General features: G+C 39.4%; 1 protein-coding gene across 2 annotated transcripts in view; it reads right to left on the reverse strand.

Annotated features, from left to right (window-relative positions):
• Positions 1 to 23,226, reverse strand: part of rxfp1 (relaxin family peptide receptor 1) — a 72,452-nt gene extending 49,226 nt beyond the window's left edge. For both annotated transcript variants that reach the window (XM_028589450.1, XM_028589449.1), the window contains exons 1-2: positions 22,897 to 23,226; positions 16,233 to 16,370 (exon numbers count right to left, since the gene is read on the reverse strand). In XM_028589450.1, the coding sequence (XP_028445251.1) occupies positions 16,233 to 16,370; positions 22,897 to 22,939 (181 nt within the window). In that variant the 5' untranslated portion in view covers positions 22,940 to 23,226. The remainder of the gene's footprint in view (positions 1 to 16,232; positions 16,371 to 22,896) is intronic.
• Between the last annotated feature and the right edge of the window lie 893 nt (positions 23,227 to 24,119).

Raw genomic sequence — 24,119 nt, forward strand, 5'->3', positions numbered from 1 at the left:
GACTGGTAATACAGGGGATGTGTGTAACCATATCTTATCACAGCTGCACGGTTTTAACATTTCTAGGATCCAGAGAAAAATTGGGTTTTCTCAAGTGCAAACATGATACATGCTACTTGAAAGAGAAACATCTGAAGATGAATTGGGCAGTATGTGGGCACATACAGTATTCTATACTGGGAAATTGATTCATTTTCAGCCAGGAGCGAGTGGGAGCACACTTCTAACCTATATGAAGTGTCTTTTCTTTTCCATGCTCTATTCTATTACATGCAAATTCTTATTTCTGCAGGAGAAAGCATTTGTTAACACTGGAACAAAGTAGCCCAAAGCTGTTGGATAAATCAATTCCCAGCAAACATGTCGTCCACTTTAAGTCCTTTGATGTTTAGGCCTACTTAAAAATGATCACCATGGCACAATGGGATTGAAATGAGGCAACTGTTTAACCATAGGACCTGGAAAGGCTTTCCTTATTCTTCACTGAACCTGATGTTCTCTAGGAGGATTAACCTGGAAAGACCAGTGTCACACCTGCAAACTGATCCACAGGCATTAAGGTTTAGCACAAAAGAGGAATTCATTTTGGAACAAATAAACAGCGGGTGTTTGCAAAGATTGACTTCAAGAGATCAGGTTTTGCACTTAAACCCTTTTCACACATTAAGGTTAATTCAGAAATATTTTCAATGTCCAGGTCATGTTTACACTGGAGTTCATATGCCACAAAGTGGCAGAGTGGCAAATTCATTCTGCACAGGATTTATTTGTACAAGAAAAAGGTTTGTGGGTTTTTGTGGGTCTCCATCTCGTGCATAAATGCGCATGCATGTATGGATGACGCAATACAAATTCCAAAATGCCACTGATACATACTGTAGGTGATGCGCCAAGACATCCAGCAATTCGTCAGGGAAGATAGTAGACATGGATGAAAACAATGATGGACTTAAGTTTAATGACGAAGGAGATGCATTTAACATACCAAATTATCATTAACAATGCTTCCCTTCTCTGTGACGCATAAGACAACAACACACTTGTTTTATCCTACTCACTTTGAACCTATATGAAGTGCTCTTTGCTCAGTAATTCCCAGGGGAAAAACATTTTTCAACTTTCAGATGTCTGAATGTTTTGGCTTTGATGTCCTGCAAACTCTGACAAACAGCCAATGTTACCTGAGTGATGATGATGCCTGAGCCATAATGGAAATTGAAAGTTTATATGTTGCCAGCCATGGCCAAATATTTATCCTAAGTTTTGAATATTGGCAGTAACAATGACAAAGCGTATTTACACAGCCATGTGAAAATGCACTAAAAAATTCTGAGCACATGCGAGCAGACTTTAAATTTAAATGTCATGTCAACCCACAGGGCTGTACATGGCTGCCCTATACATTGTTGCTGTCATTCAGTTAGTGCTTGTATGATTTATCCACATTTTCTACTAAGCGATTTGTTTGGGGGCTACATGGTTATTTACTATGTTTTCATTACTATGGTTTGGGGGCTTGTGCAATATTTTATTCAGAAACAGATCTCATTATAAACCACACAAACTCCCAGCGAACATTAATCAGAATAATATATTTTTTTTAAAGGCACCAGTGAAAGTAACAAACAAAGGTCTGTGGAAATATAACGCATTAATCAAAATTTGGGCAGTAATATACTGTAAAGTAATTGACCTAACAAGGCCAGTAAGCAGGTTTATACTTAAAAGATGTAGTAGAATTAGTTGTTAAAGGTCCAATATGTAATATATTTACTGTAATAAATCCCAAAATGACACCAATGCCTCATCAGATATTAAGAAAACATGTTAAGTTGAAATACTATCTTTTCTGACAACAATGCTGATTTCAGTATTTTTTCTTTTTGAAATTTACATTCCGTGACGGAATTTCTGTTTATGTTTTGGCCTGTGTGTTGTTAACAACGACCCAGTTTGACAGCCAGGCCGGGTTGACAGATATACCTATAAAAATGTAAACCCAGCGCGCTACAGCTGTAATGTTAGTACAGCCATGAAAGCAGCAAACAAACGAACAGGATCAACGGAGATAGATTGTACCGAACTTAAAAAACAAACAAACGGCATGTTTCTAACAGTTGCGTGACTAGAGACGTAACAAACCCCCTGGTAAATATTGGAGATGTATTTGAAAGATGGAGACAGCTTAGATCCCAAAAGGACGCAGAGTTGGCTTATTTTCTCCTGAACAGGTAAGCATTAGCTTCAGGCTAATTTATCACGGCTGCAAGGGATGGGCATTTTATGCTATGATTTTGTCATTTCAACATTTGTGTACTCACATTGAATTATATAGCTAGAGTACCCGAGTTGGTTACTCGCAAAAACAATTGAGACACAGCCAGTAAAGTGATCCTGGCTAGTCCTGGCTAACGCCGCCACGCTAACCCTGCTAACTGCTAACGTCAGAGGACCAGGCAAGCAGCCCATGGCTGTTTACAACGTGTAGTTCAGCGGCCGGAGCCGACAACGGTGAGTTATTTTAAGCCACGAGAGGGAGGCTGTATATCGGGAAGAGAGGACTGTGAGTTTGCAGTGTGTTTAGCGATTGTTGCCGTAATTCAACGTCTGTCAGTTGGGTACAGAGCCCCGCTGAGTACGGGCTTCTATAATTGTCAATATAGCCAGCATCTATCGTTAGCTGTGAAGTAATGTCTGACTGTGTGAGACTAGCGTCTAGCAACATTGTTGTGGATGCTGCGGTCTCAGCCTGGCAACCTCCGTGAACTTCGAGTCTGGGCAGGAGGGGGCGAGGGAGACGACTCTCCAGTATTTGGAATTTGTACTGCAGTAACGTTTTTAAACACTAGCTTTCAGTATTACATATTGGACCTTTAAAGCAGTAACAAAAGTGCAGCAGTAGTGGAAGAAAAGCACAGCACAAAACACATGCTGCCCTTAATAAATCTTGTTTTCACAACATTTGAAGGCCACAATAAAGGGAAGGAACAACTGCAGTGTTTTCAGTGCAACACCAGAATTTCTTAAAAATTGTCCCATATTGATCAGACGCTTGCATCAGTTTTGCAGGATTGTAGGAAAATGAAAAGCTTGGGGGAAAACAGATTCAACAAAATGAAGACTGACATTCTGCTCTAGGTTTTTCTAATTTTGTGCAGGAGAGTGGAATCAAATACAGAAATTGCCTTACTTGTGGGCGTATGGCAAGGTACTTCAACAAAGGTAGATACCAAAATATATTTTTGAAAGCGGATGGAACTGCAGGATTCACAACCTGTACCTCTTCTGTATTTCTGATAACATGATTTATTAATAACATGTCTTAAGACTTGTTATTAATAAAGTTTTGACTGTGTAACCACACCAGATAAAGCTTATGCTCAAGATACTTAGTCCTATAGTGCAGTTTCATACAACTTTGCCACTGTATTTTTTATCTCCGGAGAGTCACTTCACATCGAGCCGACTTACCTGAGCATGCTGTTCAGTTTACAGTGTGGAGAGGGATAAATGACACTTGCCACATACTGTAATTAACACATAATTAAAGAGCAAATTAAAGGGACCACATGTAGTGTGTAAGCTTAAGGCTTAAATGTGTTAAACGCAACTCCTTTCTCATAAAATATTTGGAAAGGCATTTATATATATATTTGAATTCATGCAACATTTAGATCCATGTTTGCTTGTGGTGTTCTTCTGTCTCACCTTTCTTCAGTGCACTATGCTTCTTTGAGCATTACTGTTGTCACCTGTCAATCAGTGATATAGAGTGAAAACGTGTGGTCAAAGTACAAACAAAACAGGGAGCCACTTGTCAAAAACATTGCTCCATGGCACTACAAGGACTCCACATTTAACACCCTGCTTTTGGCTTAAAAACACCACCATCACAAATTCAATCAAATAAACAAAAAAAATGCAATCAAAACCAGACACACTTTTGTACTACTTGGTTGTATGCAAAATATAACTCCAAACGACTACCAGGCAACACAGATTCTCTTTTTGGTCTACAGGGCAACACTACTTGAGTTTTTCTGAAAGAAACTACCATTGCAATGAGGGCGCTGAGTGGCTAATCGTTTCTCATTGGATCGATTGCTTTTTCAACCGAGAAACAGCTGTTTCATGTCATGATTCAAAAGTCCGGACCCAGACAAGTGACGGATACACTTTACTTGAAGGTTTCTACATAGGAGTGACATGACACTGTCATGAACGTGTCATAAAACATTATAAACAAGTCATAAACGTTTATGACATAACGCTTCTTTTAGTAAGTGTCATTCGGTTTTGTCATGACAAGTTGGGTTATGGTTATGGTTAGGGTTAGGGTTAGAGTTCATGTGTCATGACTGTGTCATGAAACTCTTATGTAGAAATCTTCAAGTAAAGTGTTACCCAAGTGACAGAGAGAAAGCAAATAAAGTTAAACTTGTACGGTTTCCTACGCCTGATAAATTGAGGTTCAGCTCTGTATTTTGATGTTTTTGTACAAAAAGCACGTGAGGAGGTATGGAAAGTGACGTTTACAACCCCTCGTGTTACTGCTTGAGCTGGCTTGTAGAGAACTGTTAGTTTAGCCTCGGTTTACAAAGTTAAGTTTCAGTTGGTGTTTGTGTGCGTCCATGACCATAAGTGTTATTTTTGTATTGTAAAGATATTATTTACTGAGATTACCAGCTGTTTACGTAGCAATTTACTATCGAGTTTGTTTCAAGTGTTAGCCTGTATTAGGTTGTATGCATAGCCTGTAACACTCCCATTATAGTTTAAAGTCTTCAGTACCTGTTTAGCACTGTAATTGTGCAGAGCTGTTTGTCCCACCTGCGAGGTTTAGGTCAGTAAACATTGATGTTTTGTTCCCCTCTCCTTTCGAAACCACGCTTTTACACAGTATTATATTAGAAATAGTGCCTGTGCATCTGCATCTAAATTTAAGTTCACAATAAAACCTTCAAAGGATATCCAGCTTCCTCACATGCCCTGACTTGACACCCCATATCGTTGACTAAATTTCCTTAGAGACCCATTACAGTTTTAATTAAAATTGTGATGCATATTCTCAAGTCATTATACAAAACACTATGTCACAGACACTTTTGTACTGCTGACAGGCTCATAATAAGTCCATCATCTTAGAAGATTTGCATTTTTTAAATCACATTTTCCCAATCAATTGTCTTGATGCATACTATTTGGGGAAAGCTTTTTCACAAACCAGCTTAAACTGCTGTGAGGTACAGTACATCTGGCTTCCTCAAGTGGGAATTGAATCTCTAACAATGGCAACTGCTACCTTCTGGGCTTTAAGGGGAACATAGTGATTATGTACACTGTATAGACCACATGGAGGAAGGATAAAAGGTCTCTTGACAATGGGTGATCTTGAAATGTGTTCAATTACGCCATTTATTATTATTGATTCTGTGTCTTTTGTTTGCTTTGATATTGTTGAAGACATATAAAAGCCTCAAAGTGGGCAAGGAAAAGCTTATGGAACAGATAATGGCGTATATGGCAGAGAGGATTATGAGATATGGATGAGGTATTGGCTTTATTTTAAGGCGTTTGACAGAGCGTGTTAGATAGTGTTAAAGCATTTGAGCTGTGTGGTCTTAAGGACCAGGAATGTATTAAAGGCTCCTTTCAAAATTGTGCTCACCCAGAAACTTGTGTAATTCTAAAAATATCAAAAAGAAAGAAAAATCTCTCAGCTGGCCTGCTCACAACCAGACCAAACCTTACCTTTTAACATAATGTAAGATGTCTAATGTGCTTGTCTGTAAAGGTTCATGTCTTGCCCTGCAGTTCCACAATATTTTGGTTTTAGCTGACCTATTTGTATTTCAGTTGATATCACTTTGACAGTTCATCCTCTCAGTCCTATTGCTGTTACGCTCAAGAGTTGAGGAGTAAGTAATACCCACAACAGCTTCTCATCTTTTGGGACCAACTGCGCCAATGCAAGTGGAAAGAGGAGCCAGTAAGGGGGAAAGTTCAGGAAGACTACAAAAGTAAAATGTTAACTGAGTATGAGCTCGCTCCAACTCATCTGAAACTGCACTGCTGCTGAAGTCAAATGGGAGGCAACAGCTGGAGCATGAAAGACCCAAGTATGATGCTTAAATCTCCTTTCTGATATACAGTGGGGGAAATAAGTATTTGACCCCTTGCTGATTTTGCAGGTTTGCCCACTTACAAAGAATGCAAAAATCTACAATTTTAATCATATGTACATTCTAACAGTGAAAGACAGAATCCCAAAGAAAATTCCAGAAAATCTCATCATATGAATTTATTAAAATTGATAACCATCTGATGAGGAAAAACAAGTATTTGACCCCTGGACAAACAGCAAGTATTCTGGCTCCTACAAGCCAGTTAGTCTTTCTTTAAGACACAGCCCCAATCCAAACCAATTGTCTACATCAAATTTTCAGGATTTCAGCACGACAACGACCCTAAGCACACCGCCAAAGCAACAAAAGAGTGGCTGAAGAAGAAGCACATCAAGGTTCTGGAGTGGCCTAGCCAGTCTCCAGACCTGAATCCGATTGAAAATCTTTGGAGGGAGCTTAAAATTCGAGTTGCCAGGCGACAACCTCGGAACCTGAATGATTTGGAGGCTGTCTGCAGGGAGGAGTGGGCCAACATCCCTGCCGAAATGTGCACAAACCTTGTCACCAACTATAAAAACCGTTTGACATCTGTGCTGGCCAATAATGGCTTTTCTACAAAATATTAACATGCTGTTTGTCCAGGGGGTCAAATACTTGTTTTTCCTCATCAGATGGTTATCAATTTTAATAAATTCATATGATGTGATTTTCTGGAATTTTCTTTGGGATCCTGTCTTTCACTGTTAGAATGTACATATGATTAAAATTGTAGATTTTTGCATTCTTTGTAAGTGGGCAAACCTGCAAAATCAGCAAGGGGTCAAATACTTATTTCCCCCACTGTATTTTCAAGGAGGAAAGTGGAGGAAAAATCACTAAAAATATTTTTCTGCATAATGATGGAAAGAAAGAGGTTCAGACATCAGTCACTCTGCCCTGATGTTCATAGTATGGGATAGAAAATATTCGCAAACTCCTGCAAGTAATTTACTCCCACCAATATGATGTCAACATCACAGTAGTCTATATCCATGACGTTCCATTTCCAGGATTGTTCCGTTGCCTTTGGAAATTCTGCCAGATTACACTCTTTTAAGCCGGATGTCCGTTACCTTCTGTTTTGTTTGTGTTTTGTAATTTTAAACTCCGGTCGATTTATGAGGACTATGGTTAACAGCTCCTCAGATCTCTGCAGGGTAAATCCAGACAGCTAGCTAGACTATCTGTCCAATCTGAGTTTTCTGTTGCACGACTAAAACAACCTTTGAACGTACACATGTTCCACCAAAACAAGTTCCTTCCAGAGGCTATTTTGCAGCGGCACCGCACCGCCCAAGACGATTGTGATTGGTTTAAAGAAATGCCTACCATCTGTGCGCGAGGGTCCGGAGCTGATACTTTCTGTCAGTTCCTGTGCCTGTTTTTTCATGCTATTTATTTTTCCCTACCCAAAGGCTGAACTCCTGTGAGGGGCAGAGTAGTTGATGAGGTTAAGTCACTCGTATCTTAACAAATTACGGGAACATTCTTTTATGAAAATCTGGTGCACAAAGCCAGTCAAAATAAACTGTATCAAACCCGTATCAGTCTGAAACAGAGTTGAACAGTCTAATTAGTTACGTTATTAATTTGTTTACAATATTTTCAAGCTTCAACCAGTGAAAGACAGGGTCAGGGTCAGGGAGAGAAAGAGATAGATTTGTTAGGCATTAAAGTAGGAACGGAGGACAGCATCCAGCGTGTCCTCAGTTTTTGATACTTGATTGTTACGAAAATAAGTTACACCCTTTACACCATTTAAAAGTATTTCCTGGTAGTTAGTTGAGTGCCCTGCAATATGTCTCTTGAACAGAAAAATTTCCAGTAGCAATAATCAAGCCTTACTGATGGAGCACAAGTTTTATTTTGTGATCCCTTCGAATTCATTGAACCCACTTAGAAGCTTTTATCTTTCTCATCTCCTTTTGTGATACAATTGTCTATTCTCTTTTATACTCATTATCATCATTCATCAAAGCTAGCAAATTATCATCCACCCACATGCCTTCGTATGCATATCCCTTCAAGGGACATTCGCCACTCCGGCCCCCTGCTGCTTTGACTTTCTTTGACGTTTAGAGATTTCTCAGTCCTCTTAAGTGTCTATTATAATCTTGACAGTGAAAGGCAACATCAGGATGAGTTCTCGATGATGAGATTCTGCTTCATTTCTTTTCCCACTGACTGTACTTAAAAATAGGATTTGATAAACTTATTAAACACCTGAAACATATCTGTTTTATGGTGCTTACAATACTATATTTGATTTCTTTGCAGTTTCATTCAAAATCTGTCCTCTCTCTGCCTCTTCCTGCATCTACACAGACTTCAGGGTCACTTGGCTTTAAGCTATTTATCAGATGGAGGCTAGCCAAATAGTACAGTGAATACAGCAGGAGTCAAGGTGATCTAAGCACTGCTGTGGGAGGAACAGCAATATGCTTTTCAATGTGCTCCACACCTTTACAGGAGTTATTTTCATAAAAGCCACATGACGATTTGACACTTTTGAGTGGGACTGTTTTTGATGTGAATTAAAGTAGATGATGTTCTACATTTGTTTATCCAGCTTGTTTTGTGAAGTTATAAAGTAATAAACCAAGATAACTGCGCTCTCAGCAGTGATCACATCTGACTTAGTATGTTGTCAGTCATACAGTATATTTTGGTCAACCTTCTGGCTGATAAAGCAGTTAAATTGGGAGGCAAGGTATACCAGGTTTGTCTAAAAAGTTTACATCATCCTATAGCTATACACACCAGTTAAAGGTCCAATGTGTAGGAATTTATCCCATCTAGTGTTGAGATCATATATCGCAATCAACTCTCATGCGCCACGCAGTTCAAAGTACGTGTTACACCTAAGGTAGCCTTCATGCTTCAAAAAGCCGGTCTCTTGCTCTTTTCAATATCCTTTTTCTGGGCCAAGAAATATCCTCCTGTTCCTGAAATTTGGATTTTGAATATGTGTGGTCCTCCATGTTTCCTTCTTCAAAGTTGCCGGGGCCAGGAAGCTACGATACCCATTAGCAGCATTAGTAGCACCTGTGAGTTTATCATGTGACAGCGGAAACACGAAAGGCGGAGCAGTATGTCCTGTATGTCCCTCACCGGCTAACGTATTTGAAGATGGCCCATGAATATGGAGCGTCTACCCCAGTTCATGCGAATGTAAATGTAAAATTTTAAGCCAAAATGAATACTTGGAATTGATGGTGGTGGTAAATACTCATGAAAAAGGACAAGTTTGTGAACGGGCACGTTACACACTGGACCTTTAAGGCTGCTTTGCAATTTTTGATACATCATTGTATGCAAATTAAGCATGGCTGATGTTTGTGCAGGTTGGATTGGACAATAGTTGAGTATGATGGTCCTTGGGGGAAGGCCTTGAAAAAGTTTTATTTAATAATGCACTTCAAAATTCTGTAGTCTATTTTATTAATTTTGACAATTAAGGAACCCATTTTCACATATGAAATACTGACACACAAAACAACCCTCAGCTTTGCACATAAACAAGTTGCTTGTGGTTAAAAACATAACAGAAGTACCTTAAGCTACAATATAATTGAATCTTTGACAAAACCACCACAAATTGCTTTTAACCATCTTTGAATCAATACCTTCCAAATAAAACTTTAACTTGTACAAGCTCCACAAAGATAATACGTTTTTCAGGGCTAGCAGAACTACTGTATTGAAGTGTATTACACTCTAAAGGGATTCTGTTATCACTGATTGTATATATAAAAAGGTTACCCGAGGCAAGTCAATCTCCCACTTAAAATCTTATATTCATTGTTGTGTAGAATTTTCAGTCACAAAACTACTACACCTTCTATTTGAGTCAAAGTGCACATTGAAGGCTTTCTGAAAGTGAGGCTCTGAATACAGCAGGAGCAGGATTCACCAAGCCCTGAATTTGGCAACATTTCAGTCAATTCAAATAAAACCTAGTGGTAAAGAGTTATCCAACATTCAGTAAGAATTGCTAGGTGAGTGGTTAGAGTGCTTACCTTTGGTATGGGAGTTTGGAGTTTGATTCCCCTGTGAGGTTATTTCTTCTTTTTTTTATTTTGGATTAGATCATTTGCATGCAATTGCGCAAGTCAGGGCCTGCGAACGCGAAAATATTTTTTTTGCAGGGTGGTAGGGGAAGACTCATGAATATGCCTGCTCTGGTTGGGTTGGTTAGGTTTAGGCAAGAGGAGTGGGATTGGTTATGGTTAGGGTAAGAATGTCAGGGCGATAATATTCCAAAAAGGTGTAATACATGAGTGGTATGGATAACTGTGTGTAAATATATGCCAAGGTACTGTAAATGCACAGGGGTGCAAATAGCATACATTGATATTTGTACCAGACGGGGTATTAATAGAACACATTGCTGTGTGCACCGGCGGGGTACGAATAGCATTAATTTCTAATTGCACCAGGGTACGAATAGCATTAATTTCTAATTGCACCAGGGTACGAATAGCACTTCTAATTGCACCAGGGTACAAATAGCATACACTGCTAATTGTACCAGGGGTGCAAATAGCCTCACACTAATTATATACCCTCTAGTAGTTCAGTCTAAAAACTTCATCATATTTTATAAGTTGATCAGATGTTTTGTGTGTATAATCTTGATCTTTAAAGTAAATATATGTCAGTAAAAGTACAATATTTATTCGTAGTGAAATAGAAGAATAAAGTAGCATTAAATGGTAGTATAAAGTATCTCAAAATTGTGCTTAAGTACAAGTATATGAGTAAAAGTAGTTTGTTCCTTAAGTGTGAAAAGAAAAGAAAAGAAAAAGACCAAAGATTAAAGTGACATGTTACATGTGCTGTCATGCAACTAAAGCTTCATGGGAGCTATAGATTTCTGAATGCAAATCAACTGTTTGTTAAATTCATAAAGGGTTCAAATTCAAATGCTGTAGTCGATACATCAATTGATATTAGAAGTTTAGTTTAGTTAGTCAACCTCAGGAATAGAGCAAAAACACGTCTTTTGGGCTTTAGGCAATTGTGACAGGCATTTGTCCATATTTCAGACATTTTGTAGTTTAAAATCATTAGTTGAATCCCTTAAAGAAACCCTCATGCTAGTTAGGACAGGTCTCTATAAACTCACTGTACTAAGATCATCCAGTGTTGACTGCAGCTGACATCGGACCAGCTGGATATCAAATACTCCTCCCTAAAAATGACTAGCAAGAAGGCATGTCAGACTAAATACTGGAGAGGCAACAAAATAGCAAATGAGTCTGACATATCAGGCTTATCGCACCCATGACACTTGTACTTGTTCTGTCTAAACTCTTCCCCACATGCATACTGCTGACTTTTCAAGTGGGACAAGCGTATTTGCTTCTCACACCCCTGAGACAGGCTGCTATTTTCAGCAAGAGTTTATGACTAAGGGATGCTGTGTAAGAAATCTTAAAATTATGGACTCAAGAAAGCATTGAACTCTTTTGTAGAAAGCTGATAATGACAAAATAATACTCTCCCAGCTGAATTAATCACACCAAAATGTAAATGATGATCAGTCTGCCTGAAAAATGGAGCAAAATACAATTCAACAACTTATGTTATGTCTGGTTTAGTGCTGCGACTTTAAGAATTTGACTTATTTGTTATTTTGCACTATTCTTCCTGAAGATGCATTTAACACTTAACCCAAGGGAAATAGGGGCTTGGTGTCATGTTCAGGGATGAGGATCAGACAGAGCACATTTTAGCAGCCTGGGGCGGCTATTTGTAATTGTTTTATGTGATTTTGAATAGCTGAGCGTATCACCTTTTATTCCTGCCCTGAACTTTAGTTTATTTAACATCAAATACCTGTAAACACAATTGGCTCTTTTCTTCTTTTTTTTTAAGATTATTCCTTGGGTGTTCTTAGACTTTCATTTACAGGACAGCTTTAGAATGGAAAGGGTAGAGAGAAGGGGAATAACATGCAGCAAAGGGCAGCAGGTCGGAATTGAACCCACTGCCGCTGCGGGAAGGACTGAGCCTTTGTATGTGAGGCTCACGCTCACAGGAGAGCTACCCAGGTACTCCACAATATGTGGCTCTTAAAGTGCCCATATTATGAATACATTTCTTTTTCTGTGTCTTTGGTGCTTCCACACGCATACAAAATTGAAAAAAACCCATCCATGCTGTTTTGAGTGAGATATGGGTTTCTGAATGTGTCCTGCCTTCAGTCTCCGGGTGAGCTGTTCAAAGTCTGCACGGCTTTCTACGTAACTAGCCGAAACAAGGGGCCTAGGGGGTTAACCATTAGCATGCTAGCTTATTCTCAATGGCAGAACACTGATACAACACACACAAATTCACCCTAATCTACAAAATAAATTGTATAGAACTACATACATGTCCCTGTTCTGCAGGTATTCCACGCAAAGTTGGAAGTACGCCCTCGTTTAGAAGAAGTCTCCCAGCTAATCCTGCCTTGTACAGGCCGAAGTTGGACAAACAGCTAGCTAACTCATGTAATCCTTACCTAGCTAATGCGCATGTGCGACTGTCAACAAAGATGTTACAGAAGTTGAGAGGTCTCACTCTGTAGCTAAAACAGAGACCTGACACAGGGTGAAAAGAGGACCTGCAGCAATGTGCAGTACTACAAAAATATAGTGTTTTTTGAAAATTAAACCATGTAAACCTATTCTGATACAATCTCAAATTACAATTATGAACCTGAAAATGAGCATAATATGGCTAATAATAATAATATTAAGCTGCTAAATGCTCCACTAGTTCACCAGCTGTTGCAAACGTTGTCTGCTGTTTGGTAATTGACAGGTAGGGCACAGTGTGTTTTTTACAGCTTCTTTTTTCCAGAAAACCTGCTACTGCAAACAATGCTGATGAGAGCCAAGAGAGTACATCAAGAAATTGCAGCCACTAAAACCAAAACCATGAGCTGAAAGATGCTAAAACGCTCTGTAAAGCTGAGGAAAACTTTAGTTTCGGATGATAATTATCTGTATTGTATCTGTAAGAGTTACCCCTTTCACATTACACAGAGCAATATTTTCCCTATTGAATAATCATGAATATGAATTCAGATGGGTGAGAGGTGGGCAGATACTGAGGATCTTGTTGCAATGTCTAAGTCAACATGAGGTCAGAGATGACTTACTTAATACTTAGTAAAAAATGAGGCCTTTTACTACTTTTAGCTTTATTTCCAAATGTTATTCATATAGGTTTTGTCTTTCACATTCACAGTTCTTGCCAGTGTTGACTGTTTTGCTGCAGTATAGCCAGCTGCAGCACCCTGATTTCATCCACCATCAACTGATTCATTCTTTTCCCCCTCCACCCCCCATTCTTTTCTACAGGGGACTTACTGTTCATTCACATTCAGTGTAATTCTGTTGCCGAGCTTCTTTTACAAGACAGGAAGGAATTGTGCTTGGAGAGTGTTACATGGGACAATATTATTGTCACAGGTAGTAGGCATCAGTGGAAGATTAAAGGACTACATGAATTGTTAGCTTTTGTTCCCTCTCTCATGGGAGCACTTTGTATGCTGTTGGAGATAATAGCTTTGTTTTAGTCACACAATCAACCTCTATACAAGAGGACCATTGACTACGGAGTAAATTCATGTCATTTAACACTGTGTTAGCCAGCAATGTACTAATATAACATTTGTGATAGCGTACTAAATATGGCTGGAGACATTACTATTTTTTCTTCTTCTGTTAATATAAAAGGTGGGGAAATGTTTCCAACTTTAATAGGACTATATAAACCAATAGCACTTACAGGACACAAAGCTGACATCAGATCGAAATCCTTCCTGCAGGGTGTCTGAGGGAAATAGACGGAAGTCAGAGGATTTCATAATTGTCATTATTATAACTTGACAGCTGTTTTATAAGCTGCACCTGTTTCAGCACAGGAGTCATGATTGATTATCACCTCCTCAGGATACTCAGTCATGCATGAGCCTTTTTTCCCAACCTGGAGCTCAGCAGAGGTAAGGAGGCTTCCACAATAAAAGTTATCTTTTGTAAGTGTTACCTGTCATATTTGGGATTCTTTGGATTGAAAGTGCACTTTATTTTGTTAACAATAACACCGTTGTTATTGGCACAATGTCCCTTTGAGTCATGCAGCTGCAGCGTCAGTGTAATTACATAATGATATATTTTTGGACATCCTTCATACATTTGTTCTGTATCTATATATAAGTAAGTTCTTTCAACAATTCTTGAGAGGTACACTAGATTCCTGCACTGAATTGGGTGCTTCGGTAACTCACAAAAGATTTTTGTAACGGGTAAAAAATAGATTTTATCTGAGTTATGGGTATAAATGTAGGGCTGTGGGTGAAATGATTGGGAGCGACTAAAGAAAATCAGAAAAAACAGTCTTTTAAATCCATGTATTTACCAAAATACTGCAATTAAACAGCTTTTAGAACAGCTCACCAGCACGTAGAAAAGTACAGCTGCTGTTCAATCCTGGTGTTGTGGTATAACTAAGGAAGGTAGCCACACTGCGACAGCTGTGCAAAAAAATACACAGGATTGTGGAGGTATGAGTGCAACCGGTGATTTGAAAAAGATCATCTTGAAAGGGGAAATTTACATCCAAATCCCTATGGACTGAGCTACTGCCAGACCTCCATTTGCAATGAGTTACTGACAAGGCAGAAACACTAGTGAACATAATCAACTGAAAACATGCACCATGCAATCTGCACAGTGATTTTTTTTTTTTTTAATGATCAACCAGACTGTTGTGCAGTACCCTGATGCACAATAGTTTTATCTATACTGCCTACACAAGCAACCAGCTCTGAACCCGTTCAGAACTCTGAGGCACACCATAGAAGCAAATTAGCATGTTAAAAACTGATCAATCAGCATGCAGTATGAAGAGTAATGGTCTGCATTTATATAGTGCCTTTCTACCTTATCAGACAAAGCGCTTTCAAATTTGCCTCTCATTCACCCACACATATTCATACACTGACAGTGGTAGAGCTGCCATGCAAGGGGCTGCCCTACCATCAGGAGAAACTTTGAGTTCAGTGTCTTTCTCAAGGACAATACGACATGTGGACAGGAGGAACTGGGGATCAAACCGTCAACCATGTTGTTAAAGGATGACTCGCTCCACCTCCTGAGCCAAAGCTGCCCAAAGAGGGCGTCTGTAAGGGTACGCTCAGATCAAAGAAAGGGACACGCCGCAGGGTTGTGGGGCGGTCGGAGTGTCACTTGGCCCATTTCTGTGATGTCCTGTTGTGTCTTTAACCCCCAATTGTAGCACAAGTAGACTTCATATTTCACAATTTTTTTTTTTCTTCTTCAGTTCGTATATAGTTCTTGACATTTCCGCACTTGAAGACAGCTTCATTTCACAGAGAAAAGAAGAAAGAAAATAGACAGATGGACTGTGCTTTGTGCTGGAGCTTGTTGCAAGAAGCAGTCAGCTGCTCCTGGGCAGTTAAGTGCTTGTGTTTCATTTTTTAATTCAATTCAATTCAATTTTATTTATAGTATAAAATCATCTCGAGACACTTTACAGATAGAGTAGGTCTAGACCACACTCTATAATTTACAAAGCCCAACAATTACAGTAATTTTTTACCCTCATAGTTCTTTAAAACTCTCTTGTGGCATCGATAGAGACAAGGATGTTAACCCCATTTACTGTATGGGACTCTCACAGCGCCTCAAAACGGACTGACAAGTCTGATCAGCGGTGGCTTGATTGGCCACCACAGGGGGATACATTTAAAGAGCAGCTTCACACGCTGTTTTAGTTTGAACACGGGTTCTTCATAAATAAATAAAAAAAGGCATTTAGAGCCAGACACCCAGCAGCACCTTCAAACTCGTGCTTATCAAAGACCACTGACACTCCTACCCAGACTTGAATTGATTATTCTGTAATGTTACTCTACCGAATTAAAAGAGTCCATTTGGAAACTCTGATTTTCAGTGAATTATTAATGTGCCGCACTGGGCTGGTAAATTGCATAAGGGTTAAACAGCACAAGATCATATACAAATTTGTTTCCAAGTAGAAACAATTAATTACCACAGTTCTCCTCATCGGCTTGATTTCCACAGTCATTGATGCCGTTGCAGTGCAGGAGCTGAGGGAGGCACACAGTCAGGTTGCCACAGGGGAAATATCCAAGAGGACACGTCGCCTTCTCCTCTGTGATATTGAGTGCTATAAACAAAGCAGAAAATCCAAGAGTATGATTATGAATGTACAATGTCTGCCACTTGTCTTTATTAGAGACATACTGAGAGAATAGGAGGCGCCAGGGAGGGGCTTGAGGGTGCTCTAGCTAGCCCTAGGATTCCCATAGCACCCCCTTAGTAACCCCAAGAAATTGCTGTGGTATATTTATAAAAAAATATTTTTGTTAATGTATAAATATTATTATTTATATTTGAAAAATGTAAAAAAAAAAAAAAGCACATTAATAAAACAAACCGATTCATTTTAGATTAAAAAACATGAAGAAAACTATAAGAACACAGAAGAAGAAGAACGCAATATTTGGTAGCGTTAGGATTAGTGAAGTGAGTGTAACGTTAGCAATGGATCGTTTTTTATTCCCTAAACATCAACATGTGGAGACTTAACAAAACCTAGAAATGAGACTGAGAGATATGGTGAACCTGTCACCAACCAGGACAAAGAAAATGACATTAGAACAGGGGATCAGTGGCTTATTTAGATATAATAAATAACTACAGATATGACTACATTAATTTTACTGTGTGTGCAAGTATACTGTGTGAGGATGCGTGCGTGTGTGTTTTTGTACGTGTTTATGTGTGTGGTAAGCTGTGTGTGGTGTATTTGGCGTGCTGCATTAGCCTACTCACATATACTGTATTCTACTGCATGAAAGCTGCAGTAATGATGTGTAAACCCGGCTCGTTGGCTGGTGTTTGAAATTTGTTCGGTTTTATGGTTTTATGGCGCAACTTTAGTGCATAAAAAACATAAATTAATCTCTCTCTCCCTCTTGTTCGCTCACTTAGAAAACCACGGCGGAGGTGGGTGCGTATCTGCGTGTGTGTAACTTAGGCTATGTGTGTAACTTAGTCTATGTGTGACAACGGGAAACTAAATTTCAGGGCACCCTCACATCAACAGTCTTATATGGCTAATTTCCTTTACTTCAGTCTAAATTATGCAGAGACATAGAACAAACACTACAGACTGACAAATGTGGCGAATGTAAAACAGATCTCATATGACTTGACAGCTAGAAGATGATTATTCACTCCCTTATTCATGTGCCATAGTAAGTCAGCCTTATCATGCCTCTGGTTCCAAATACAGGAGACAGGCAAATTGCAAGCAAGGTGCAGATTACACATGTGACATTTGGCATCCCTGCCCAATTAAGAACAGAATATAATTTATGAATCTGGTCATCATCTACAAGGCACTCAACACTCTGGACCCATGCAAAATTATTGCTTTATCATGTCATTATGTCTTAACAAGACTTTGCACATTTCCTCACCTTAAGTCCTAATTATGAACGACAGGCAACTGTGTCTCTTATCCCATCTACCTTGTTCTGCATCTTTGTAAATATACATTTTGATTTGTCAAATATGAATGAGAATTATGATTACTTTTTTGGACACATTTATTTTTATTATTATTATTATTATTATTATTATTCATCCTGCCGGGCCCTTACAGAACTCTTTCCATTGAACATGTAAGTAAAATGCTGTAGAAGATTAAAGAGTTCAGGGTCCCATTAAATCAGAATTAACTTTTCTGTGCTGTTTAAGAAGATACTCAAAATCTTGCGAGAACCTCTCATCTGCATAGGGTACGCCTGTTCTCATGAACCAAAAAGCTACGAAAAGTTAAGCACTGTAATTTGTAAGCAATCCATGTTTTTTTTTTGCTGTGTTCACTACATTGACAGTTGCTGTATAAAAAACGTGGCTGGCCGCGTGGGGAGGTCGGGGTGAATGGGTGAGCGTTAACATACAGGACTTTCAATCCAGAGAGTGGAGTTCGCTTCCCTGGGAAAACTAAATCAGGAGCAAGAAATGCGTGTTCATTGGGAGTGTTTTAATCCAAAACCACGATCTTTTTCCTAATCTTAACTAGTCATTTTGTTGCCTAATCATAACTTTTGTCACGGCCAAATGATATATGGTCAAATATATCCCCTCCACAAATCCAAACCATCAGATGATACATAGGGCCCTATTTTAACGATCTGAAACACAAGTATGAAACGCAAAACGCAAGTAGCTTTGTGGGCGGATCTCGGCCGCTGTTGCTATTATACCGGCAGGATAAATGACTCTTGCGCCCGACGCAAATCTAAAATGGGTTGGTCTGAAGTAGATAGGTGTGGTTTGGGCGTAATGTGCAATAAACCAATCAGATTGCATCTCACATTCCTTTTAAGAGCAGGCGCGCTTGTTCCATGGCGGATTGCTATTATGACGGCAGATTTGCCTGGCGCACGCCAGCGGGAGCTGTCCGGGATGCGGCAAAGTAATAAATGTCCGTATTGGCCGGGTGGCGATGTTGCTGCGGCCTCTCGGGCGCATCTCCTCAAGTCTGGAGAGGATTGCTGCAGCCATGGAGCGTGGGTCTCCAAACGCACCACCCGCACCTGTTGTTCCCCTTCCTCTTCCCCCGACTCCATCTCTGTCCACCCGCTTCATCAGGAGCACATCGCGCATTACTCCCGGACCAGATCCCGCCGGAGTGTCCAATCCCGCCGTAGTTCAACATCACGTCTCCTTAAGTCCTCTAATATTTCCTCATTTATGTCATCAACACATCCATGATTCATGGAAATGTTGTGTAAATCACAACAAGCCACAAAGAATGCTGCGACTTTTTGAGGATTGTACTGTGAAGTGCCTCCTGATTTATCCAAACACCTGAAGCGCATTTTTAGTAAATACATTCCCTATTTTACCGACGTGCGTCTGTGGAGGGAAAAGTCCGCTGTGCGTCGGGTGTAAAATAGGAATGATACATGCGTTGGTGTAAAAAGGCAATTGCGCTGAGTGCAAGATAGGGCCCATGATGTATTCACAGGTCTTTTCTCACACCTCGAAGATTCCAACGAATAAAACTCAGAGCTTTACTCCATATTGTGACTTTTGTCTAGACAAAATGTACTATTAGCACATTTCTTCATACAGTATGGTTTGTCCGGAGAACAATAGATTAGTAGTAAGTATCATTTCTAATATTATTGAGACAGCCATCCCTCATGTACAGTGTCTGCTATTAAATTAAACTGTGGTATTACTTTTATGACTGTATTGGTGCTTAAACTAACTTACACGAATATTAAATAAAGAATTGATCACAAAAGAGAAACGATCAAAGTTAAATGTAACTTTACACCAACTCTTATGGAAAGACATTCTGGGAAATCTAACCGAAGCACAAAAAGCAATAAAAGAATTAAGATGAGTGAAAAAAATACATACTAAAATAATAAATCTAAATCTATTCTGATTTCTGTTTTTATTTTGCTATTAAGCTCAGACTCTGTACACTTCTAAAGGGATGTGGTGTTGAATTAAAGCACAAGAGATCCATTATTGGCTTAGCTTTGCTTTAGACTTGAATCACATTTACAATTGCAAGGTTACAGTTAAGTGCCACTACTTAACTGTAAAATTCCCATCTGACAGGAAGCGTACTAATGAATTACACTAAGTCAACTCTGTTTCAAAGCCAGATGGAAAGGATGTTTTCAGATGTCTGTTCTCTAAAACAAATGGCACATAAATCACCATTCCCTGGAGGATAAACTTGGATGGTATTAGCAAACAATGAATTATTTAAGAACCAGACGTCCTCTTATTGTGTGTGATACATAACACCTGCCAATACATCAGCAAGCCAAATTATTTCACTCTAAGGAATTCCAGTGGAGATCACAGAATACACAAGCCTAAGGAAGCAGTTGATATTTTTATGATTAGCTAAGAAAAGCAGCAAAACCAACAGACAAATACATGTCATCATTACAAATCTGTGCAAATATGTATCCAACAAGAAATAACTAAGATAGTCCAACAGTGCGATAAGAACCATCTCCATAGCTTTGGATCAGAAAGTCCCCATTGTTGCACGCCCCTAATTAAGCTTGTCTGTAAAAGTTGAACCTTTCCAGCAGGAAATACACAATACTGGCGCAGAGGAATCCACTCTCAACAATACATCCATGCTCTAAACCAGCTAACGCACATCGATAGAGTTAAGAAGAAGAGACAGAAGAGACCATAAAGCCTTTAATACCTTTAAGATTTGATTGAAAAAAGGATGTCTTGGATCACATTTGACTGGTCCTGTTTTACAGCATGTTAAAAGAAATTATATCACAAATGGATATCGTACTGTAGGTGCAGTACAGATTACATATTATAAATGTGCAACATATTTCTATCACATCTTATGATGTGTCTTTCTTTAGTGATACTGGGTCAGTGTGCAGAGTATTCCCATACCATGCACTGCAAACATTTACATGCAGTTTGTAGCACTGCAGTTCAAATTGCAATATTCTTATAATTGCATGTAAGGTCGAGACTAAGAAATATTCAGTCCACCTGAGACAGCAAAAGTGTAATTTATATTTCAAATTAAACGCTAAACTTGAAAGTGTATATTTGCTCTGTTTGAGAGCCCTGACACACCGAGCTGGCATTCAGCCGTTTGGTGCTGTTGGGCCACCAGCTTCATGTATCGGATCCTTTACTGTTGGTGCTTTGCTGACCAGTGCCGACAAAGACACGTAATCAAATGCTTTGCATCTTCAGTTAAAAGTTGCACTCAAACACACAGCAAAGACAAAAGCTGTTGGCCAGCTAACTTCCGACATGCATGTAATTGTACATGCGTAAGAGGAAATAGCTACTCATCTGTATTAATATTTGAAAACGTCATGGAAAGACAAACAAAAACTATTTAAGTACACTTTATTGTCCTTGTGGGAAAACTTGCTTGGCATTTATCGCATGAAGATTGACCATAAATATTAAAATTCTTATGCCACTGTTTATTTATCTTTCTTGGATGAAATAAGACTCAAACTGAGTTTTTCACAAAATGTCTTTGTGAGCACTAGTCAGCATATTCATTCATTCATTTACGACCTTCTATGTATGATTTTGTCATTCTATACTGTTATTGTATTATGTTAGTTATTCAGCACGTCTGTCCGACCATGGAGAAAGATCCCTCCTCCGTTGCTCTTCCTGAGGTTTCTTCCATTTTCCACACTAATGGGTGCAAACAATGATTCGCTAGGCTGAACAGCCACACAGCTTGCTCTCACTGACTGCCTCTGCCGCTGATGAATCAGGATCCAAGATATCTTTCAAACACTGATCTGTGAGCTTCAAAAAAATGGCTTATCATATGTTGACTGTGACAACATAAATTGGCGCTTCCTCATGCAGGATATTCATTTTTCCCATGGCAGCACACAGTGGGACCAGTTATGATTTCAAATTTTTTTTCCTCCACAGATCTTGGGTGCATGGCAAGATGCATGCAGACAGTTATGCAACAGATTTATGTCTTGACCTGTGCCTTACAGTATCACAAATGCATAAGCAGTATGAACCTCAATGTACAAATGTAAATTGGTCGACAGCCAACAAAATAATGCAATTAGCACGTTCTGAAGTACCAATCAGGCTACAAAATTTGTTTATTTTGTGACTTCATCTTTGTTTAGGATTTGAAAATATATCATTCATAGCATATCTTGCTTTTGAGTTCATTGTTGTGGCAGAATTTACAGCTGAAATGCCAAAACTTGATGTAATTTGGGTTAAAGTACACACTGAATTAAAGCTCCTGTACCTTATGGACTGAAAGCAACATTTTAAACTGACATGCTCTTGGCAAGGCGTTCTGCCCCAGCCAAGAACTGACGCTGTCAGTTTGAATTCAGTGTGTGGACACATTTAGTCCTCCAGGCTTCACACGGACCTGTTACCCTGCACTTGCCCCTAATGCAGGATGCGCACAGAACTACTGGCCAGTGGCTGCATATTTACTCTTACAGTAGTGATGGATGGTCTGCTCATGCACAAAATCTTTTCCACACAGCACTGAGCAACCTCACACAAAATGCAAAATATAAATATAAATCTTAAAAAAATATCTTAATATTACTCCACATTAGTGTGAAACAGGAAACATGTCTGAGTTTAAATCCACAGAATATATGACTGAAGATATCTCATAAAAACTAAGCATCGTGTACCTCCCACTGATTTCAATCTCTTTCACTTTCAGATAATTGAACAATATCCAGCCAGACATTATGCATAGTGGGCGATTTAACGCCTTTAAAACGTTAATAAGCTACAGCTCCCTGGTGTTTTAAACCCAATTCAGGGAATATATTGTAGGTTACATCAAATATAAAATGTACAGAACCTGCTGTTACAGTGAAATGCCCTTCGACAAAAACATCTTAATCTCTCATTTCTACAATCAATCTCCAAGTAGCCGTCCTCTCTTTCTTTTAGTCATCGGTGCGGATTTCTGATAAAGTCGCTCCGATAACCTCCGGGCCAATTCTTTGATTAACAAATATCTTATACATGTTGTTAAGACGATATAGCACATATTGTGCACGATAGTTTCCAAACGGCAAAGATTGAAGCTTAAACGACTTCGTAAATTCGTCAATATAAGAAGTTGCGGAACTTACCCGACACTCCATACGCGAATATCACAGCCACATAAACTTGCATGGTCCCTCTTGAAGTTTTTGTGAAAATCGCGCGGGTTGTGGTAGGGAAGGACCAGCGGTATTCTCAAATGTCCGAATTGGGAACCTGTGCGTAAAATTAACAAAGAAAGTTTGTTTGCGTGCGGTTGTTGTGTGATTAAAGCTTGCAGCTAATACAAGCGGGTGGAGATGTTCCAGGAGAACCCGGAGAACCTGTAACCACTATACAAGGTCGACTCGGTCTGCACCCAGTCCGACAGAGCCGAAGGTCTAAAGAATCAGTTGCCATCGTATGACGCACGAGCAGCAGCACAGGTGCAGCGCGCATAGAAGGGTGCAGAGAAAGAGAGAGAGAGAGAGAGAGAGAGAGAGAGAGAGAGAGAGAGAGAGAGAGAGAGAGAGAGGTATCTATCTGGGACTCTGCAAAAGAGAGGAACCCAGTCTCTTAAGGAAACGTTAAAAACTAACCACTGCTCATCAGTGCTCTGCGGATTTGCATTCATTAGGTGTGTCACCCCTGCAGATGATTTGAGAGCATCACAAATCTTCTCTTCAATAGTCAGAACACTAAACCAGCTTCCAGGTTTTATTTTTCAAAAAAGTGTTGGATGTTGTCAGTTTGTATATATTCACAGAAAGGACTTGCTGGCAGGCAATGGCTTTGCTGTGACAGGCAGAGTAATCCATCCCTGAAATCTGATTCTTATTATTGGGTCATCTTCTCTTTATCCACCTTCTCTGCCTACATAGTCTCTAGAGGTTACCTAAGTGCAGTCCAACAGATGCTCTCATCCACATTCTTCCAGTGCAAGAAATACTTCCTCCAAGAAGGTCATGTTTTCAGCTTGGTTTGTCTGTTTGTTTGTTTGTCTGTCAGCAGGATCACAGAAAAAAAATCACTGGCCAGATGTTCATGGAAATGGTGGAAGGGTGTAGCTTAGGCCATTGAAGAAACCATTACATTTGGGAGCTGATCCAAATCTTGGGACGATACACTCAATATTTGTCACTTTTGTTAACATTTCGAGCCAGGGCCTTTGTGCTGCATTCATTCGGTGGCGGAAAATGGGACCATCTGAGGAGCACATGAATGGCCCATTGCTCTTGGCAGAGGTCTGCACTCTCCAAGTGCCATTTTAGTTTATACAATAGATCAAGTGATCTATGGAGCATTTGTGTGTCTTTCAGCTTATTGTTTTGGT

The sequence above is a fragment of the Perca flavescens genome, chromosome 10, assembly GCF_004354835.1.
Source record: "Perca flavescens isolate YP-PL-M2 chromosome 10, PFLA_1.0, whole genome shotgun sequence".
Classification (NCBI taxonomy): domain Eukaryota; kingdom Metazoa; phylum Chordata; class Actinopteri; order Perciformes; family Percidae; genus Perca; species Perca flavescens.